This window comes from Coregonus lavaretus (genome assembly GCF_964263955.1).
Source record: "Coregonus lavaretus genome assembly, chromosome: 10".
Taxonomy (NCBI): Eukaryota; Metazoa; Chordata; class Actinopteri; order Salmoniformes; family Salmonidae; genus Coregonus; species Coregonus lavaretus.
The window spans coordinates 58,560,140-58,584,000 of NC_139997.1; the positions used below are offsets into that span (position 1 = coordinate 58,560,140).

The 23,861-nt window shown below is 43.1% G+C and overlaps 1 protein-coding gene across 1 annotated transcript; it reads right to left on the minus strand.

The window, feature by feature from the left end:
* Positions 1-853: 853 nt before the first annotated feature.
* LOC311136026 (14-3-3 protein gamma-1) lies at positions 854-15,514 on the minus strand. Its single transcript, XM_084170090.1, has 2 exons — positions 15,305-15,514; positions 854-2,595 (listed from the first exon to the last, which is right to left on the minus strand). Exons 1-2 carry the CDS (start codon positions 15,389-15,391, stop codon positions 1,939-1,941), a joined length of 744 nt encoding a protein of 247 aa, XP_084026216.1. The 5' UTR covers positions 15,392-15,514; the 3' UTR covers positions 854-1,938.
* Positions 15,515-23,861: the final 8,347 nt, after the last annotated feature.

Below are 23,861 nucleotides of genomic sequence, written 5' to 3' on the forward strand. Positions count from 1 at the left end.
ATTTCCGTCAGTCGTCCTAAAGAGCCTTCCCCAGCTAGCTAGTTTATGCTTGTGGCTAGAAACTTCAGCAAGAATTTTAAACTTGTCTGCCGAAGCTGGGACTTGAGAGTGTTCAGAATCTTTCGGCGAAAATCACTACAAGAACTGTGATTTAGCTGTCACCCCGGCCTGATATTGGCTAAACTAACTAGCTACTTCCCTCTCCTTACTGCAGGACAGCAGTGCTCAGGAAGCAGGATGAAGAACACACTGTGGCCCATGTTGTTGTGTTGCCGGCTTGCAGTGCAAACTCTCCCCATTGAGCAGTAGACTGTATCCCGGCGACATACAGATGGTTACTATACTACCAATATTACAAGTTATTTCTCGTGTAGGCTGCTATCCTACTCTAAATATAGTGTATTATATTATATATTATTTATATTATATATCTTATTATTATATAGTATAGAAGTGGGATGGAACAAATTGGCCACATAGCTACCGCCAGCAACATATGTTACAGTTGCCCAGTGGGAAGCAACAGTGGGAACTTGGAAGTACCTCGATACAACACCGTTGCACTGGTCATTCACACCGGCTTGTCGTTACGTTAGCTAATTGGCATGTTACGGTGACATCCAGATGGTGACCAATACGACAAGTTATTTCTCCCTTGCCTGTGGAAATAAAAATCACTTTATTTTACAAGTTTTAACTAGTGCCATGCTGCTGTTGTTGCCAGCTAGCCAGCATAAACTAGCTGGCTGGGAAGGGCTCATCAGGACGACTGACTGAACTGACTGTCTGAACCGAATCCATTCGTCTGTGTGACATCCGTCATCAATTTGGGCACCAGGAATGTCCATATAGCCCAGGTATAGCTTCTCCCTTTTAGATTCAAACCTGTATTTTGTCCACTGAGCATATGGTTCCAGACAACTCTGTCATTTCATGGATCCAAGATTGTTGTAAACATAAATATACTGTAATTTAGGACAACATATTATGTTGTCTTACAATATCAAATTATCTCCTCTGCAAGATAATTGTTTTTGTAGTTTTAGTGATTTTCTTTGTATTAGCGTATTTTGATATTCTATTAATACGGCACCCTTGACAACCTAGGTAAGGGGCGAGTCATAATGATAATAATAACCAGGTGCTTGATAATGTTTCTGTATGTCTAGCATAGCAGTGCATTAGAGGGCTGTACTGACTATGTCTTTACTACTTTAGTTAAAGTAATATAGCCTGTGTGACTGAGTACAAACACATTCCTGACATCATGGGAACAAAACATTGGTTATGTATGTTCAATAATCACAGAGGATACCTGCTTTCACACAACGATTACCATTACAGGGTGATGCACACCTTTTAGATTCCATGTTAGAAAGTCTGAAGTGGCTAGCTAGAGGTATGATACTTATTTCTCCCTCTCTGGAACCTATTTGCAACTCTTTCTTTTTGTGAGGCGATGACATTCCATTTTTTTTGTTTTTTTTTGCACAAGCTTCTATCTCCCCTTACGATTTTGAATGCTCCTCCTCCCTCACCACATCAGTTAAATAAGAAGCTCCATTTCATTTAGTGCCATAAGAACAGTCTTTATGCCAGTGTGAGGGTGTCATTTCCAACCCTATAGCCAGATTCTACTGTTTGAGATACAGACCTTCTTCCTCTCAAGTGGTTTGGCAAATGTATTAACTATACTAAAAACTAAAATCATCTCCCCTCCTACTCCTCTTTCCATTTTTTCTTCACTTTTTAAATTTGTGTAAAAATGAAGAACTGCAGCTGCGGTGGTATAATCATCGGCAAAAGTGGCTGCCAAAGTTCCACCAGCCAAAACATTTATTTCTAAGAACTGGTTTCATATTTTGTTGTGATTTGTGAGGGAGCGGGGTGTTGTGTGTATTGGCTGAAACAGGACACGGGGGTCTCTTTAGGGACTCTCTAGTTGTTGGTCTCACCACCCTCGTCGTCCTGCTGGTCGCTGGTCCACAGTGTCAAGTTGTCTCGTAGCAGCTGCATGATGAGGGTAGAGTCTTTGTAGGAGTCCTCGTTCAGGGTGTCCAGCTCTGCGATGGCGTCATCGAAGGCGGTCTTGGCCAAGTGGCAGGCCTGCTCAGGTGCATTCTGGATCTCGTAGTAGAACACTGAGTAGTTGAGGGCCAGACCCAGGCGGATAGGGTGGGTGGGCTGCATGTGCTCCTTGCTGATCTCATGGGCCTCGCTGTAGGACTTCTCAGAAGACTCCACCACGCCGGCCCTCTTCTCGCCCGTGGCCACCTCGGCCAGGTAGCGGTAGTAGTCGCCCTTCATCTTCAGGTAGAACACCTTGCTCTCGTGCTGCGTCTCGTTGCAGTTCTTGATCAGGAAGTTGTCCAGGAGGTTCAGCACGTCCTGGCACACGGTCTCCAGCTCCTTCTCGATCTTCTCACGGTACGCACGCACCATCTCGATCTTCTTCTCGTTGCCGTCTGCCGAGGTCTTCTGCTCGATGCTGGAGATGACGCGCCAGGATGAGCGCCGCGCCCCTACCACGTTCTTATAGGCCACAGAGAGCAGGTTCCTCTCCTCATTGGACAAGGCCTCGTTCAACTCTGTCACCTAGGAGACAAAGAGGGAGGAAGAGGGACAGGAAGGTTTCAGAGTTGCAGTTTATCTTAAAACAGTATTTTAATCTTGTAAATGACTTTTATTGGCAGATTTGAAAACTTTTGAGTTAGGCCAAAATGCAATCATTCATTGATGCCATGTTCCACGTACATTGAGGGAAAAAAGTATTTGATCCCCTGCTGATTTTGTACATTTGCCCACTGACAAAGAAATGATCAGTCTATAATTTTAATGGTAGGTTTATTTGAACAGTGAGAGACAGAATAACAACAAAAAAATCCAGAAAAGCGCATGTCAAAAATTTTATGAATTGATTTGCATTTTAATGAGGGAAATAAGTATTTGACCCCTCTGCAAAACATGACTTAGTAATCGGTGGCAAAATCCTTGTTGGCAATCACAGAGGTCAGACATTTCTTGTAGTTGGCCACCAGGTTTGCACACATCTCAGGAGGGATTTTGTCCCACTCCTCTTTGCAGATCTTCTCCAAGTCATTAAGGTTTCGAGGCTGACGTTTGGCAACTCGAATCTTCAGCTCCCTCCACAGATTTTCTATGGGATTAAGGTCTGGAGACTGGCTAGGCCACTCCAGGACCTTTATGTGCTTCTTCTTGAGCCACTCCTTTGTTGCCTTGGCCGTGTGTTTTGGGTCATTGTCATGCTGGAATACCCATCCACGACCCATTTTCAATGCCCTGGCTGAGGGAAGGAGGTTCTCACCCAAGATTTGATGGTACATGGCCCCGTCCATCGTCCCTTTGATGCGGTGAAGTTGTCCTGTCCCCTTAGCAGAAAAACACCCCCAAAGCATAATGTTTCCACCTCCATGTTTGACGGTGGGGATGGTGTTCTTGGGGTCATAGGCAGCATTCCTCCTCCTCCAAACACGGCGAGTTGAGTTGATGCCAAAGAGCTCAATTTTGGTCTCATCTGACCACAACACTTTCACCCAGTTCTCCTCTGAATCATTCAGATGTTCATTGGCAAACATCAGACGGGCATGTATATGTGCTTTCTTGAGCAGGGGGACCTTGCGGGTGCTGCAGGATTTCAGTCCTTCACGGTGTAGTGTGTTACCAATTGTTTTCTTGGTGACTATGGTCCCAGCTGCCTTGAGATCATTGACAAGATCTTCCCGTGTAGTTCTAGGCTGATTCCTCACCGTTCTCATGATCATTGCAACTCCACGAGGTGAGATCTTGCATGGAGCCCCAGGCCGAGGGAGATTGACAGTTCTTTTGTGTTTCTTCCATTTGCGAATAATCGCACCAACTGTTGTCACCTTCTCACCAAGCTGCTTGGCGATGGTCTTGTAGCCCATTCCAGCCTTGTGTAGGTCTACAATCTCGTCCCTGACATCCTTGGAGAGCTCTTTGGTCTTGGCCATGGTGGAGAGTTTGGAATCTGATTGATTGATTGTTTCTGTGGACATGTGACTTTTATACAGGTAACAAGCTGAGATTAGGAGCACTCCCTTCAAGAGTGTGCTCCTAATCTCAGCTCGTTACCTGTATAAAAGACACCTGGGAGCCAGAAATATTTCTGATTGAGAGGGGGTAAAATACTTATTTCCCTCATTAAAATGCAAATAAATTTATAACATTTTTTACATGCTTTTTTCTGGATTTTTTTGTTGTTATTCTGTCTCTCACTGTTCAAATAAACCTACCATTAAAATTATTGACTGATCATTTCTTTGACAGTGGGAAAACGTACAAAATCAGCAGGGGATCAAATACTTTTTTCCCTCACTGTATGTCTGATTTCTGCAAAGTAACATTATAGATAGGAAAGGATATGGTAATGCCATGCCATAAATTCATTTCGCCATGTGTTCACTAACTAGCTGAAATCATATTTTATATTGATATAACTTAAATAGCTATTCACATTTCGTCATTCATGATACACAACGATCGAGGTCAGAGATGGGCTAACTCCCATGATCTTCTACACCAGTGATCACTGACTGTCATGGCATCCAGAGGCTGCAGGCTGTAGTAGGCTGACATCACCCCCCTGTCCCTGGCTGCTCATTGGCTTTCTCCTGCTCTGAAAGCTTGTTTTGTTTTGTTTCCACAGTCATGTGTTTGTCTGGCTAGAGGATTTAATCCTTTATACCCTCACGAGAGGAGACCATGCTCTGCCGCACGCATCACAGCCATCTTTACATACTTAACCCTCTGCTCTGAATATACATCCAGCTACTCTCTGGTTGTGTGTCCCAAATGAACCCTATTCCCTATGGGCTCTGGTCAAAAGTAGTGCATATGGACACAGCCCCTGTTTCAGGGCCTAAAATCCCCTCCAGTCCCATCTCTCCATAGCAGAGCATGGGGCCCTGGCAGTGGCAGTATAGTTCGCAGCAAGCCCCCTTTGTCTGATGATAGCCCTACTGAATGTGTTGTCTATGACAAAACAAAAAAAAACTATTTATTTTCTTAACTTCCCGAACTAGAGAGATTTTGGTGATATTTAAATACACAAATATCAGAAAAGCACAGAATTAAGCCCACTTGATTGCTTGCTTGTTTGCTTTAAGCCGCTTTGCTTTGCTCTCTTGGCCCGTTGGCCGAGGGGTCCAGAGAAAGAATCTACAGCTAGCTGTTTGATGATGTCGACTTAGGAGCTCGACGATAGTTTACTGCCAAAGCTAAAAGTAGACTAACCTTGCCTTGAAGGTATACAGTGCATTCGGAAAGTATTCAGACCCCTTATTTACACAAGTATTCAGACCCTTTGCTATGCGACTCGAAATTGAGCTCAGGTGCATCCTGTTTCCATTGATCATCCTTGAGATGTTTCTACAACTTGAATGGAGGCCACCAGTGGTAAATTCAATTGAGTGGACATGATTTGGAAAGGCACACACCTGTCTGTATAAGGTCCCACAGTTGACAGTGCATGTCAGAGCAAAAACCAAGCCATGAGGTCGAAGGAATTGTCCATAGAGCTCCGAGACAAGATTGTGTCACGTCTGGAGGAAACCTGGCACCATCCCTACGGTGAAGCATGGTGGAGGCAGCATCATGCTGTGGGGATGTTTTTCAGCGGCAGGGACCGGGAGACTTGTCAGGATCGAGGGAAGGATGAACAGAGCAAAGTACAGAGAGATCCTTGATGAAAACCTGCTCCAGAGCGCTCAGGAACTCAGACTGGGGCGAAGGTTCACTTTTTGAAACTTTGCTCAGCCTGGAGGTTCTGTAAGTCTTTCTCCAGTTTTGAGAGCATAGCACATCCAACCAGCCCTGCCTTTCCAGTGACGTCTAGGCCTATATCACTCCTGTTATCTTTCCATGTCAGCTTTCATTTGATTGAGTAGGGAGGAGGATGTTCACTATAATTTATTATCTAATCTTTCTCAGTTCTCTCTCTTTCCCTCTCTCTCCCCATCTAGGCTATCTATTTATCTACAGTGCCTTCGGAAAGTATTCAGACCTCTTGACTTTTTCCACATTTTGTTACGTTACAGCCTTATTCTAAAATGTATAGATATATATAAAAAACAATGTCTCAGCAACCTACACACAATACCTCATAATGACGAAGCGAAAACAGGTTTTTAAGATTTTTTTTATCCTTGATGAAAACCTGCTCCATAGCGCTCAGGAACTCAGACTGGGGGCGAAGGTTCACCTTCCAACAGGACAACGACCCTAAGCACACAGCCAAGACAACGCAGGAGGGGCTTCGGGACAAGTCTCTGAATGTCCTTGAGTGGCCCAGCCAGAGCCCGGACTTGAACCCGATCAAACATCTCTGGAGAGACCTGAAAATAGCTGTGCAGCGACGCTCCCCATCCAACCTGACAGAGCTTGAGAGGATCTGCAGAGAGGAATGGGAGAAACTCCCCAAATACAGGTGTGTCAAGCTTGTAGCGTCATACCCAAATAGACTTGAGGCAGTAATCGCTGTCAAAGGTGCTTCAACAAAGTACTGAGTAAAGGGTCTTATGTAAATGTATTATTTCCATGTTTTATATTTAATACATTTGCAACAATTTCTAAAAACCTGTTGTTGCTTTGTCATTATGGGGTATTGTGTTTAGATTGATGAGGAAAGGTGGAAAAAGTCAAGGGGTCTGAATACATTCCGAATGTACTGTATCTGGAACATATCCCTTTTTCTGCTTCCCCTAACCACCCAAGAGGGGTTCCACTCTCTCCTCCGACGAACTCTGTACATTACAGCTTTCAGTACACATCCAGAATCAGAGTAAGTTATCTATGAGTCATAGCCTAATCTAATATTCCAAGCCGCTTATGATGATTTCAGCCCTCGAATTGAAGAAAAAAAGAGATTACTTTGCTTTCAGTGTTTTCTTCTTCTACCCATAAAGCTTACTAAATTGTCCAAGTGGGATTTGTTATTTTCGTTGCCACATGCTTGGAGTCTTGGACTGGCTATACAAGGAACAACTCGCTCTCTCAGTTGAAAGGGTGAATACATTGAGAGTCACCAAATCACCTTTTTATTCCTGCAGAAATGTAATATATAAAACACCATGTTCAACTGCTGATAACTCTCACACGCACAGGTGTGCCCATCCTGCATCCTCCAACACACAGAAATGTTTTCATATAGGAGAACACTGATTTCACCCCTAACTCCTCCATAACACTACACTTCTTCGTAGATAAACTACCTTCAGTGCTTCTTCAATGTCAAAACAACACATGATTAAGGTTATAGTTAGGGCTAGGGTACGTGGATAGTTACAACCGCCCAATCCCAGCCTTCCGCTCTGGCTAGATGACTGGCTAGTGGCTACCTAACAGGGAGGGGCCGAACTCTGAAGGGCAAAGAAGAGCAATCTATCTATCATTGCTATCTTCAGTTTCCATGGTAACTGACTGAGAGATCTGCTTTGTTTTGGACAACCAGACTTTCTATCTCCACAGCCCAAGGAGAGGATAAGGAGAATGGCCAGTGGAGGTAGTGGATTGGATGTGCTAACACACACACACAGTCCACAAATAGCTATGTATTTGACATTTTAGTCATTTAGCAGATGCTCTTATCCAGAGCGGCTTACAGTTAGTGAGTGCATACATTTTCATACTGGCCCCCCGTGGGAAACGAACCCACAACCCTGGAGTTACAAGCGCCATGCTCTACCAACTGAGCTACAGGGGACGTAAAAGACGATCCCCTCTATGGGATAATTCATAGTATCTCACAGGAATTACCTTTTCGCCCTATCTGCATGCGCTGCTAAAACAACAAATCCTCTTCTTAAAATGTGATTTAAATTGATATCAGAAAAACTAGTATCTCTCCGACACGCGCTACAATTTCACTGCTTCAAAGACAACGTTATCCTACTGACCTCGAGTTGCCTTCATATAATGCAGCGTTGCATCATAAAGCGTCATAACTTCAACAATGGCCATATAGATGACCTTTGGAATGGTGTTGTTGTGGGAAAACAGAGAAATGGCCATGACCAACAGAACAAGCACTTAACACTACTTTTCAAACACACACACACACTACAATTATACCAGTACATGCTGGTAGTATACTGTACATGTACATCTTACTGTACAGGATACTGTACATCTCAGCCATTCAAATTATATAGAGGGGCTAGCTAGGGTCACTGAGCCATCAACAATACTAACTACACTATGCATAAGAGGCAGATCTAGGCAAGAGCACCACACCAGAGGTGTCAGAAAAACAAGCCCTAAACAGGCCCTGGGCTGGCTTTGTAAAAACATGGCTGCCTTTGTTTCAGCAGCTTGGGGGTGAAACAGAAAGGACTGACGGAAGCTGTGGTGCAGGGATCACAATAGAGCCCTCTGTCTGCCAGTAAAGCTCATCAATCGCCCTGGCTCTCTCGTGACTCATCCCCACACTGGCTGCTGTCAACTCCCAAACAACTCTGTGTGTTAACGATAACAAAAGCAACAGGAAACCAAAAGATCAATTATTTCTCTCTGGTGGCTGTCTACTCTGCATCATGGCTCAGGCCCACTAATGTCTAATGTCTATAGAAGGGGGGGCAGGAGGAAGTGAGGTTGGTTAAAGTTCGAAGGGGAGCGGAGTACCACCACACTCATTTTGTTCCACCTCTGCAACCCATCACACCTACTTGAAAATGGCAACCCATCACACCTACTTGAAAATGGCAACCCCATCACACCTACTTGAAAATGGCAACCCATCACACCCACTTGAAAATGGCAACCCATCTCGTCTACTTGAAAATGGCAACCCATCACACCTACTTGAAAATGGCAACCCATCTCTTCTACTTGAAAATGGCAACCCCATCACACCTACTTGAAAATGGCAACCCATCACACCTACTTGAAGGCCACAAAAGGATACAATCTGGTGCCTTTTGGACAAATATGTTTGACTTTCAGAAAAACACAGGCACTTAAATCCTAATAATTATAGGCGGATTGTTTACACAATGAGATATTTCCAGCCGTTAGGGACATACAATAAATATGTATCTAAATACACATAAAATATAAATACATTATGCAAATAAAAATAAATATTGACATTAATTTATTTACTATCTTTTCTAACAACATTTCCACCCTGTTAGGTGCATCATCCTAACAGCCTCAATTGTCCATAGCTCTGTGGGTGATTGAGATTGAGCTAGCATAATGGTAAACACTTGAAGAGGATTTTAACTTCTATATCAAACGTATTTATTAATGTTAATTTAGCCTAACAGGGTGGAAATGTATGAGTGACACAAACAGAATAACTCATGAAACATGGAGAAATATATAAAACAGAGCGTGTATGTTTATTTAACTTTGCACCGTTGTTTTCACACCCAAAGAATTATGACACGTGATGTCATTGTGGGAAGGGGCTGTTTTTTGAAAGTGAAATCAGGGACACACAGAAAACCTTAAACACAATAATAACAAATACAATAATCATGAACATTTTAAATAGGATTATAAAATAATGAAGAAAGATTTTGAATACTTTATTATTTAATGGCTTATATTTCTCATAGAAGTTGGTGAATAGCACCCGGGGACATTGCGAAAATGCCTATATCCACTAAAAACATACAATTCCCTTTGAGATCCATATCTTTGTGTTTTTATGGTAAAGGACACCTACATTTATCTTTAAAACCCTTTGGAATCCAAATTTTACATTAAATAGAAGGTGATACGAGGTGATATTTCCTGAGGACAGAAAAATGCACCAGATTATAGGAATGACCCGGCTAAGCTAACACAAGAGTGGGCTCAGTCTAGCTCCCGATCTCTCTATCACTTATAACCCCCACCTCTGTTTCTCTCCCCATCTCTCTCTCACCCTTACTTTCATCACTTTCTCCTCAATCCCTTCCACTCTCTCCCTTGCTTTCCCTCTCGCTCTAAGCTAACGTGACATCGCTCCTGCCTACCCTCTATCAGGCTGCAGAGCACAGAGACGGCGTGCGCTACCGCTACCTGACGTCACTGGCTGTGAGAGTGGTGTGAGCGTGGATGGCTGGTTAAGGCAGAGAGAGGGAGAGAGAAAGGGAGAGAGGAAGAGTGGAAGAGAGAGAGTGTGCTGCTGGGAAAGGGGGATGTGTGTGTGTGTGTGTGTGTGGGTGTGTGGATGAGTGTGTGTGTGTGTGTGTGTGTGTGTCAGGGAAGGGGGTAGCTTCAAGTAGCTCTTTGTTGTTATATAACCATACATGACTGCAGTTTTTCAGAGATCTTTTTCTCTCTCTCTGTCATTGCTGCTGCGGTAGACTTATAAAAATACAATGCATAAAAGGATATAACTTAAAAGGCAGGGAAAAAACATGAGTAAGTACCTGCGTTGGTATGTTTTCAAAGCCAGGTCCATGTTAGTAGTGAGGGTGATAACCTTCTCTGCTACAATACAGAGAGTGAGGAGGGTACATTATTCAAGATACAGTGCCTTTGGAAAGTATTTAGACCCCTTTACTTTTCCCACATTTTGTTACGTTACAGCTTTATTCTAAAATTGATTAAATCGTTTTTTCCCCTTATCGATCTACACACAATACCCCATAATAACAAAGCAAAAACAGGTATTTAGAAATGTTAGCTAATTTATTTAAAATAAAAAAATCTAATATCATATTTACATAAGTATTCAGACCCTTTACTCAGTACTTTGTTGAAGCACCTTTGGCAGCGATTACAGCCTCGAGTCTTCTTGGGTATGAGGCTACAAGCTTGGCACACCTGTATTTGGGGAGTATCTCCCATTATTCTCTGCAGATCCTCTCAAGCTCTGTCAGGTTGGATGGGGAGCGTCGCAGCACAGCTATTTTCAGGTCTCTCCAGAGATGTTTGATCGGGTTCAAGTCCGGGCTCTGGCTGGGCCACTCAAGGACATTCAGAGACTTGTCCCGAAGCCACTCCTGCGTTGTCTTGGCTGTGTGCTTAGGGTCGTTGTCCTGTTGGAAGGTGAACCTTCACCCCCAATCTGAGGTCCTGAGCGCTCTGGAGCAGGTTTTCATCAAGGATCTCTCTGTACTTTGCTCCGTTCATCTTTTCCTCGATCCTGACTAGTCTCCCTGCCACTGAAAAACATCCCCACAGCATGAGGATGCCACCACCATGCTTCACCGTAGGGATGGTGCCAGGTTTCCTCCAGACGTGACGCTTGGCATTCAGACCAAAGAGATCAATCTTGGTTTCATCAGACCAGAGAATCTTGTTTCTCATGGTCTGAGAGTCTTAATGTGCCTTTTGGCAAACTCCAAGTGGGCTGTCATGTGCCTTTTACTGAGGAGTGGCTTCCGTCTGGCCACTCTACCATAAAGGCCTAATTGGTGGAGTGCTGCAGAGATGGTTGTCCTTCTGGAAGGTTCTCCCATCTCCACAGAGGAACTCTAGAGCTATGTCAGAGTGACCATCGGGTTCTTGGTCACCTCCCTGACCAAGGCTCTTCACCCCCGATTGCTCAGTTTGGCCGGGTGGCCAGCTCTAGGAAGAGTCTTGGTGGTTCCAAACTTCTTCCATTTAAGAATAACGGAGGCCACTGTGTTCTTGGGGACCCTCAATGCTGCAGAAATGTGTTGGTACCCTTCCCCAGATCTGTGCCTCGACACAATCCTGTCTCGGAGCTCTACGGACAATTCCTTTGATCTCATGGCTTGGTTTTTGCTCTGACATGCATTGTCAACTGTGGGACCTTATATAGACAGGTTTGTGCCTTTCCAAATCATGTCCAATCAATTGAATTTACCACAGGTGGACTCCAATCAAGTTGTAGAAACATCTCATGGATGATCAATGGAAACAGGATGCACCTGAGCTCAATTTCGAGTCTCATAGCAAAGGGTCTGAATACTTATGTAAATAAGGTATTTTTGTTTGTTATTTTTAATACAATTTCTAAAAAACTGTTTTCGCTTTGTCATTATGGGGTATTGCGTGTAGATTGCTGAGGATTTTTTAATTTAATTCATTTTAGAATAAGGCTGTACCGTAACAAAATGTGGAAAAAGTCAAGGGGTCTGAGTACTTTTCGAAGGCAGCATGGAGGCAGGATTTACAATTCCACAGATTTCAGTAATAGCCTACTGTAATGTATGATCTGGAGAATGCTACCTTTCCTTTTAGATCAAGCAGTATAAAAGAATACATAAGGTGCCAGTGAAATGAGATGATCACAAAAGCTCTGACGAAGGCTTGGGGGGCAGGAGGGGAACAGGGGGATCAGGTAGCTGCCTATTCAGCAGTCTGATGGTCTTTACTCTCTAAGACGGTAAAGTAGGCCAGACACTAAAGGCAACATGACATCAACAGGGTGACACTGGATTCAACCCTCCTCCCCCCACTTCTCCCCCTTCCCTCTCCCCCAAGGGATGAATTAACTGCTTCACCTCAGATAGAAACCCAACATGTGAACCATTTCTGACTCGGATTCTGAGAGTTACAGTGCGAGGGTTCATTCATGCACCTGATGAATCAAAAACATGTTACATCATCAGCACAACCACTTCTGCTTTGCTGCTTTGAATTGAGTAGCTGTTTAAAATCCTGTTTATAACAACTTTACATACAACACTCAGTGCTTATATTGGGCCAGTCCACACAGGGCAGGCACCTTGACATTTCTACTGCTCTAGTTAAGTTTATTATGATCCCCATGTGCTACTCTTCCTGTGGTCCTCGCTCTAGTACCACAACCAGAATAATTGCTCTAAAATATCAATACCAGTATTGTAAAAATGTCACCTTGGTGAAGGAAAATAACATTATTGAATGCCATCCGGACATACATGCATCACATGCTCTTTTGACATGTTACTGGCCAACTAACTGACTGACTTTAGAGGAGGGATCCTCTGCATGTGGGTAGTGACAACGAAGTAGAATTCCAGTTTACCACTACTGACAACCACTCGTCATTTCCTAAAAATTTTATGTCATTATGATTTTAGGAAAAAGCCCAGACAGCCTCTGAGTCATCTCTGACCCACCCCGACACTGACTGATTTTTGATTCAGCTGCCACTCCACTGGGCAGCAGTGGCAAGAGATTCCCCGGCCATCAGTTAATGGGCGAGGCAGCAGACACACCCCGCTACCCACTGCTGCAGCACAGCCAGGGCTGGAGCTGGTGTTGGGAGCTGGCTCGGGCTGGGGCTGCTTGGGGTTGGATATAGGGAAGAGGCTGCAACTGCAGGGGAGTCAGGCCGGGCTGGAGCTGGGGCTGGGTCCGGGGATAAGGATGGGAGCGGCCTTCCTCCGTCTCTGACTCAGCATAATTTAGAGGGAGGAGCCAAAGCCCTTCTCCCCTCTGACATTATCACCACCTGGCCCTGAAGCAACCTGCTTTCCAGAAGAGTATGATTTATTTACATTACATACTGACTAATACTAGTGCCAGCTTCTGTAATTAAATATGTGTCTGTGTTATTACAGTATACTAAAGTAACCCCTCAACAACCCACCATTCAACATTAGAGTGCACTGTTCAAGGCAATTATGCCATGCCTTCTATATGGACTAGTAGTCTGTGACAGAGCATTTTCTCAGAGGTGGATATAATCCGTTTATTTGGGATTTTCTACTTAATAACGTGGATAGCCTACTATACTCTCTTCCCTCTATTCTATTGATGTAATACAGTTTGCTTTGATGCCGTCTGCTGGCCTGATCGCGCCTATTTTGAGTTTGTAGAGACAGAATATGCTATTGGGATGGTAGGCTACAGTAATTGGCATTCATGTTTTTTTGGTCAGGATTAGAATGAGAGATAGGCTAGAAAGCCAACCTCAGTGGATAGATCCCAGGAACACCATACTGGCCTGGCCTGGCCAGATCATATCGTTGGATTAAGCCTCCATCTCATATACTTCCTCAGCTATTGTATATACAGTGAGTAGGCGATATCATCAATGAGAGCATTTCTGAATTGTAGGCTACAGATAAAAGGGCTGAGTCTGATTCTGAAATGGTGCAATACGGGTACTGCACCTTGGCACACTCTGCTACACGCCTAGTGCAAGAACCCGCTATGCCTTCCTTCTAGGGAGGTCGAGGAGGATGGAAGTATAAAGCATTGGATGCTATGATGTATCTTTGAGGTGGAATTCAGAACCCCCACCATTCTAACACGCTCCAGTCTGCACATTGAATCCACTGCAATATGACAACCACAGAACGTTCTGGAAGGATTTCTGCTGCCACCCACGTTTCACGTTCCCAGGATAATATTTTATGGAGAAATTGTGTATTGCGCAAATCGATATCGGCCATGACACTAACGTTTGCGTTAGGCCTATTCTACACAGGTGGGTAGATTTTAGGACATTGTTTGTGTGCGTAAATTGATTTCCTCACAATGTTAGATATGACTAATAATGGTCCTTCGTGGGAGATTGTCATGTTTAGGGAAAAGCATCACAATCAGGGAATGAGCCATTCCTATCACCAACCCTGCTGCCACTCTCATTGCAGTAGCCTACAGTAAGCCTAGAGTAGGCTACCAGTAAATTGCTTGTCCTCTAGTGTCTACCCAAATGTTAATCATTTTACGCGAAGATTCCACTGCCCATCCCTGCCAATTTGATCCATCCTTTACATTTAATTCAGTCAGATCAACAATTAAACAAACAGGTTTAATCTCCAGAGCAAGGTGCTTTGTCGGTTATTGCCCCCTATCATTACTGCCATGCTGTCTAGCTGATTAAAAAGCAACCTGACAAAAGGCACCGCCCCAAGATCACAGTCCGCATACGTTCGCTGTTTTCATCATCTGACAGACATATTACACACAGACAACCCCTTTCTACTAGGCTATGAGGCAATAATTCACCATAGTTCAATGTTTCAATAAACATACCTTTCATAAAGATAACGAACGGTGAGCAAACAATCGCTGGAGAAAAAAAAAACTGATGTCGAAAGGTATTGTGGCAGCCTACACGGGCCTTGCCAGTCAAGTTCCAGAAAATGTAACTGGCATGATATATTGGCTTTCCACTGGCTTATTCCAGTTGAAGGTTTTGACATAATAATGACCTTTCATAGCATGTTTAATACACCAAATATAGAACACTACAATAATCAGGCAACGATAATTGCCATAGGATACACCACAATTATTATGTAGGCCTAGCTAAATGTATATATCAAACAAAACAGAAAAAAAATGAAAGTGTAAGTGTTAGTAAGTGGAGGTTATTTATGATTCTTTATGATACTCAGAAATATGATTCCAAAGCAGAACTTACCGATTTCATGGCTGCTGCCATATCATCATATCTTTCAGCCTGTTCTGCCAGCCTGGCTTTCTGCACCAGTTGCTCGCGATCAACCATTTTAGCTGTCGTTGATACAATGTTATTCTAGAATTGTTAAAGTTTAAATGGTAATATGTCACTCTCAGCAATGCAGTGAATGTTACCAGAGGTCCTCTTGCTGCAGCTGCTCCCTGCTGTCTGCGGGTGCCGACGGGACACCCCCTCCCCCTCCTTACCGCTTTCCCTGGATTGCGTCACCACCCGAAAAGGCGTGTCTATGCGTAGTGATGTAACAGTCCTTATTGGGAGCCCAGTCAGTGCCTGATACTTGTAACAAATATGATTTTACCGTTAGAATCAGACGCTATTTACTCTGTGCAGGGTGCTGTGGGAAATGTAGTGGTATAGGTTGCATCTTTCATTCTAAACCATCAAACACACTATAATTGAACAATGGTATGCATATATCAATGAATATGTTTCTGTCTGTAAAGAGAGAGGGTTATTCTTATACAAATGCTGTCACAGAAGGTCTTGTATAGCCTTCAATAGGGCCTTTATGGTGGCACTTGTAAGGCCTAGGCTACCTTACTCTTTTGTCACTTTGCAAAGTAAATGCAATCAAATAGAATGGAATAGAATATTGCAGTCATTTATTTTCCTCTATGTCAAGCAGCAGAGTGCAGGCCTATAGGCTACTGAACAGCCTGGGTTCAGAGAGCTTCTCATGCAGCTCTACCATGTCAGTCAGCCAGCCTGGCCACAGCCTTGCCACAGTGAGCAGCTGTTTGATGGATGAGTGATTCTCTTGGCTCTGGTAATAGAGACCACCAAATGGCTGCTGGGTGGGTTGCCTGGTAATCCAAGCAAGGCCTGTTCCTCACTATAGCAGCTTAGCTCTCAGAGAGTGACTGGTGGGTGGTGGCCAAGAGTGAGTCCGGACTTACATACAGACAGACCCTTTCCTCTGCACCTATTGCCTAATAGCTTAAACCTCAACACTCTATAGATAGGACTGTGTGGCAATTCAAGTTTATATTGTCACGTGCACAAGTACAGTGAAATGCATTTTTTGCTTGCTCTTTCCCAACAATGCAGTAATCAATATCAGTAGTACTATACAAAATAAATAAAAAACATAAGTAGAACAAAATCACACGAGAAATAGAAATAAGAACACAAGAAAGTAAGTAAGCTATATAGACGGTCAGTTCCAGGGTCAATGCCAATACCATATTTACAATGTGCAGGGATTGGAGTGGAGTGGTAGGGTTAGATAATGTATGTACTCTATAGGGGTAAGTTGACTAGGCATCAGGATATATGATAAACAGAGTAGCAGCCGCGTATATGATGACTGTATGTGAGTGTATGTGCGTGTGTGTAGAGTCAGTATGAATGTGTGTGTGTTATGTGTGTGTGAGCAAATGAAGTGTGTGTGTGAGTGTGTGTGTGTTGGAGTGTCAGTGTGAGTGTGTGTGAGTGAGTGTGTGAGTGTGCATAGAGTCAGTGAACATTTTAAAATAAAATAGAAGGGTCAATGAAGACAGCCCATGTAGCCATTTTAATAGCTATGTAGTACTGGGCTGTCCGCATCACCCTCTGTAGGGCCATGCAATCGAGGGTGGTGCATTTGTCATACCAAGCAATGATGCAGCCAGTCAAGATGCTCTCAATGGTGCAGCAGTATAACTTTTGAGGATTTGAGGGCCCATGCCAAATCTTTTCAACCTCCTGAGGGGAAAGAGGCGCTGTCGCGCATTCTTCACGACTGTTGGCGTTTCTGAGGACCATTTTAAGCCCTTATTGATTTTGACACAGAGGAACTTGAAGCTCTCGACCTGCTTCACTGCAGCCCCGTCGATGTGGAGTTTGCGATCAGCTCCTTGGTCTTACTGACGTTGAGGGAGAGGTTATTGTCCTCGCACCACACTGCAAGGTCACTGACCTCCTCACAGTAGGCTGTCTCATCGTCACCGGTAATCAGGCCTACTACCACCGTCGTGTCGTCAGCAAACCTGATGATGGTGTTGGAGTCGTATGTGGCCACGCAGTCGTGGGTGAACAGGGAGTACAGGAGGGGACTAAGTACACTCCCCTGTGGGGCCCCTGTGTTAAGGGTCAGCGTGGTGGAGGTGACGTTGCCTACCCTCACCACCTGGGGTCGACCCGTCAGGAAGTCCAGGATCCAGTTGCAGAGGGAGGTGTTCAGTCCCAGGGTCCCAAGCTTAGTGACGAGCTTGGAGGGGACTATGGTGTTGAACGCTGAGCTGTAGTCAATTAACAACATTCTCACATAGGTATTCCTCTTATCTAGGTGGGTAAGGGCAATGTAGAGTGCAATTGAGATTGTGTCGTCTATGGATCTGATGGGGCGGTATGCAAGTTGGAGTGGGTTAGGGTGTCTGGGATGATGGAGTTGATGTGTGCCATAACCAGCCTTTCAAAGCACTTCATGATTACAGATGTGAGTGCTACAGGGTGGTAGTCATTGTGGCAGGTAGCCTTAGAGTTTTTGGAAACAGGAATGATCGTGGTTAGCTTGAGGCATGTGCGGATTACAGACTGGGACAAGGAGAGGTTGAAAATGACTGTCACTATGCCTACCAGCTGTTCTGTGCATGCTCTGAGAACGCACTCTGGAATACCGTCTGGCCCCGCAGCCTTACGAGTGTTGACCTGATTAAAAACCTTACTCACGTCGGCCTCGGAGAGTGAGATCACGCAGTCCCCTGGGTCAGTGGGGGCCCTCATGCACGGCTCAGTGTTGTTTTTGTCGAAGCGTGCATAAAATGCATTGACTTCGTCTGGTAGAGAGGCATCGTTGGGCAGATCACAGCTGGGTCTTCCTTTATAATCCGAAATGGACTGTAGCCCCTGTCACATGCGGCAGTCGGCGGAGCCTGTGTAATATGATTCCACCCTGTTCCTATATTGTCCTTTTACTTGTTTGATGGCTCTGCGGAGGTTGTAGTGGGACTTCTTGTACTTGGTTGTGTCCTCAGCTGTAGCCTGGGGGTTGGCTGCGATAGTCCTGTCCTTTGGCTTAGTGCCAACCTCTGTGTTAATCCAGGGCTTTTGATTGGGGAAGTAGTGAACCTTCACTGTGGGGACAATGTCGGCAATGCATTTCCTAATGAAGCCGTGACGGAGGTGATTAGCTTGCCGATGCTATCGGCGGAGTCCCGGAACATGTTCCAATCAGGGCTAGCAAAGCAGTCTTGTAGCATAACCTCTGATTCTGAGCTTCTACTTGTAGACAGGAAGCAGGAGTATAGAGTCATTATCTGATTTGCCGAAGGGGGGGACGAGGGAGGGCCTTGTGTGCTTGCTTGTGGATAGAGTAACAGGATTTTATTGGCCTTAGTGACGAAGGAGACGTGTTGATAGAAGTTGGGCAATACGTGTCTTAATGACATGGAATTAAACTCACCGGCAACAAGGAAAGCTGCCTCTGGGTGCATGGCTTCCTGCTTGTTTATAGCCTCATACTGTTCGTTAAGTGCCAGCTCGTTGTTTTTCTAGTCCTGAGGTGGAATATATACAGCTTTCATGATAACAACTGAAAACTCTCTCGGGAGGTAGAAGGGTCGACATTTGACCATCAGGTACTCCAAGACGGGTGAACAATGGGTAGTGATTTCCACTGCGCTAGAGTCAGCACACCATTTTCTGTTGATGAAGAGGCATACCTCTCCCCCTCTTGATTTCCCTAAATCCAATGTCCTGTCTGCTCGGTGAATGAAGAATCCATCGAGTTGGATAGCTATGGAAGTTATCTTGTCCAAAAGCCATGTTTCAGAAAAGCAGACAATATTACAGTTAAGAGTGTCCCGTTTATAGCAAATCCACGATCGGAGGTCATCCATCTTATTATCAAGAGACAGTACATTGGCCAATAGAATGGAGGGAAGAGGTGGCCGGTTTTCCATTCACCTTAATATTGCCAGGGCTCCCCTCTCTACTGCTTTTTGGATTGCCTGAAAATTGGGTCGGAATTACACAAAGAGGCCAATTACACAAAATGAGTTGAATTCGAAGTTAAAGCCGGAATTGAGGTTAGTTACTGCCGATCTGATGTTCAAAAGTTATTGTCGATCATAAGAAATGATAGCGGATACATTTTGTACGAAAAAAGGTAAACGCCAAAGGAATCACAAAATAGCAAAGTTGGGTCGGCGCTCGCAAGACAGCAGCCATACAGTTTGGCGCCATCTCCTTTTAGGAGACATGGCAAAATGTAGTTATAATGATGATGATTATTATAATATGTTATTTGTACGCATTTTAATGCACTGACAAAGCTGAAGTAGCATCAGAGTGACACATAGCATGCTTTGTTCCCAGGTAAATACATCATGAACACCACCTCAGAGTAACATCTCTTCACTTTAACATTGAAGTCAATGGATTAGCTGTATAAACACCACTATTCCCCTCACAGGTCCACAAATGAGGGTGGGAGGAAGATCTACAGGATCCTCTTATCTTTTCTGACCTATTTAAAAAAAATTTTTTTATGAAAGTCTACACACCCCTTGCACAGTCTTCACATTTTCTGCCTTAAAACCTCTTAAGGATCAGACCCTTTTTTTCCAATTTTCGCCTAAAATGACATACCCAAATCTAACTGCCTGTAGCTCAGGACCTGAAGCAAGGATATGCATATTCTTGATACCATTTGAAAGGAAACACTTTGAGGTTTGTGGAAATGTGAAATTAATGTAGGAGAATATAACACATTAGATCTGGTAAAAGATAATACAAACATTAAAACATGCGTTTTCTATTTATTTTTTTGTTCTATCATCTTTGAAATGCAAGAGAAAGGCCACAATATAACGTTGTAGTTTAGGCGCAAATTTGAATTTGGCCACTAGATGGCAGCAGTGTGTGTACAAAGTTTCAGATTGATCCAGTGAAGCATTGAAATACTGGACTATTTTGTATCAAGTCTGCCCAAATGTGCTGAATTGGTCAATTGATACATTTTCAAGTACATAACTATAGAGAACATACAAAAATGATATGGTAATACAAAATGTAAGTTTACACACTCCCAGGAATGTCATACATGATGGTCATTAGCTTATACACTAACTTTCACACATCTAGATGGCCGGGCGGGGTGGGTGTGGAGCCAGAGACAGCAAGGGTTCAAACTGTAGAACCCAGTTCCCACATTTGAATATAAAAATTGATGCTACATTTTATCTCTGGGACCCTCAGGATGACAAATCAGAGCAAGATTACTGACTGTAAGTACATTATTTACCTTCAGAGGTGAATGTATCAAACCAGTTGCCATGATACGTTTTCTGTTGTTGTGCACTCTCCTCAAACAATACCATGGTATTTTTTCACTGTATTAGCTACTGTAAATTGGACAGTGCAGTTATATTAACAAGAATTTAAGCGTTCTGCCCATATAAGACATGTCTATGTCCTGGAAAGTTTGCTGTTACTTACAACAGTCATGCTAATCATATTAGCGCACGTTAGCTCAACCGTCCCGAATACGGGACACCGATCCCGTAGAGGTTAAAATGAAATCTAAAAATTGATTAAATTAGATTTTTTTTAATCTACCGATGTACACAACCACCTCCACATTTCCAAAGTGAAATATATAAATATATATATTTTTCTAATCTAAAAATTAAAAAATTAAAAAATTAATGATGACTTGAATGTCCTCAACTCTTTGGGCAACATATATACATTGTTTTTTTGTCAAAATCGCTCCAGCTCAGTAAATTTGGTTGGGAGTCATTTATGGACAGTAATATTCAAACCTTGTCTCTAATTTTCAAGCAGTATTGACACTGGACCATTCAGGAACACTCAACACCTCTTGGAAAGCCATTCTGGTGTGTCTTTGGCATTACAATTTGTGTAATTGTCCCGCTGAAATATAAAACTCTATCCCAGGGCTAGGTATTCAGAAGACTGAGGCAGGGTTTCCCCTAACTTTTTATCTGGGCTTTGCTCCTTTCATATTTATTTTGATCCTGACAAAATCCCCAGTTCCTACCGGTGATTAGCATACCCATAACATGTACTTGAAAATACAGAGGATCAACAACATTGCGTTCACTCCACATTACTGGCCTATATGACAAAGTGAAAAGAATGAAGCCTGTGTTAAACAATCCACTCAAAATCATTCATTCGGTTTGCAACAAGGCTGTTAAGTAGTACTGCAAGACAACATGGCAAAGAAATTAACTCTTTGCCTACCGGTAAATTAAAAACGACATGCTTGGGTCAAATCCAATAGAACACAACACAGAGTGAACCCCTCTGTATTTTCAAGTATTGTGGTGGCAGCATCATGTTATGGGTATGCTTGTCACCGGCAGGGACTGGGGAGTTTGTCAGGATCAAAATAAAAACTAAAGGAGCAAAGCCCAGGTAAAAAGTTGGAGGAAAACCTGTCTCAGTGTTCTGAAAATCTAACCCTGGAATGTTTAATGCCAAAGACAAACCAAAATGGCTTTCCAAGAGGTGTTGAGTATTCCTGAATGGTCCAGCCTCAGTCCTGACTTAAATTTGCTTTAAAATTAGAGGCAACGTTTGAATATACTGTAGCTGTCCATCAACGACTCCCAACCAAATCTATCGAGCTTGAGCAATTTTGACAAAAACAATTGATTAATGTTGCCCTAAGAGTTGTGCAAAATTGGTAGAATCTTATCCAAAATTATTCACAGCTGTAATGGCTGCCAAGGGTGGATCCACCAAGTGTTAACTCTGGGGTGTGTAGACATACTTAATCAAGACAACTTCGTTTTTTAATTTTTAACTAATTTGGAAAATGTTCTATATTTTTTTCTTTAACTTTGAAAATGTGGAGTAGGTTGTCTAGGAAAAAATCTAATGTATTCCCTTTCGAGATTACATTTTAAGGCAGCAAAATGGGAAGACTGTTCAAGGGGTGTGTAGACTTTCACTAGCGACTGTACATAACATTTCGCACCAATTTCGCACCATACCATGCAGACTCTGGAATAACTTGGTGAGCCTAACACCTCAATTCATTCAGATTCATTTCCTGGCCCCATAAAGTTGAGGCATTTCGTTAAACCTGAGAATTGTTGTGCCATGAGTGGCAAGAAGCTAACTATCGTTTCTGATGGCTAACTGATTCTTGTGCCCTCCCTCTCAACCCCATTTATGGTGTTATTGAAGTAACAACATTTCCCAATCATTCATTCCCCATTTCGACTTTTTCAGATTCTGATTTAATCATTGCAGTGACAGATTTGAGTAATCTGACTGCTGCCATAGTGTAATAATTCCCCAATCAGTGTACATATCACTGACTGTATATACTGTACATTCACAAACAGTACAGTAGATCTTTAGGTTGAAACATCTGACTCACCTGCCAGACACACTAGCATTAACTCACAGACACAGATGCACATCCTCACACACTGAAATGAAATGTACACCTTGCAGTGGACCACAACAGTACGAAATGTCTGATACACAAAACACGAATAAAGAGGCACAAGTAGATCATTGAAGATATCTGATTTCACATTAAGGATGTAGCTAAGGCTTAGATAATTTGCCATACTCCACCTGAAATAGCACTGTGTCTGACAGAGAGAGAGAGAGAGAGAGAGAGAGAGAGAGAGAGAGAGAGAGAGAGAGAGAGAGAGAGAGAGAGAGAGAGAGAGAGAGAGAGAGAGAGAGAGAGAGAGAGAGAGAGAGAGAGAGAGAGAGAGAGAGAGAGAGAGAGAGAGAGAGAGAGAGAGAGAGAGAGAGAGAGAGAGAGAGAGTGAAGACTAGCAAGCCTTTTCCAAAACCAGACATCAAAATACATAAGGCAGACAGAAAAGAACGTGTCATCCATGGTTCACAGGAGAGGAAAAAATAGAAGACAAGCTAGCTTGGGTGATTATTTACAAATAAAAGGTGTCAAATATAACAAACATGTCAGCAAAATAACCAAAATACTGGGGCTTTGGAAGTCATCATGATCAGATTTCAGATACACATCCACCTCAGTTCAAGAATAATAAATTAAAAAGCTTATCAAATTAGGAAGCATGTGCCAAGAGCACTACAGTGTCATGTACAGTACATATACTGTCCATCTTTCTGCCTATGTTCAAACAAATTGATTTGGCCATAGAAATACATGGACTTTTCTATAGCTAGTCTATAGTCTCTATAGATTCTATTTCTATAAGTTTGTCTTTGCTATTGTGGGCATGGATTGTTGTTGTTGTTGTTGTTGTTGCTCACCATGCCCTAGTACAGGACAGTATGGCTGTGTGTGCTGCAGAGGGTTAGTGGGAGGACCTCCATTTTAACATCTTGACAACAACAACAAAAAGAGCGAGAGAGACAGAGAGTTGGTTAAAAGCTTTGGTTTCCACTGTTTATCAAATATAAAAAAATGTACAGCGTATTTTATATCATATATATTTATTTATTTATGTATATTTATAAAGTGCTTAATAGGAATAGATAATTATAATATTGAATCATATATCATCATATGTTAGTTTGTTTTCTTTGTTTGTTTGTTGTT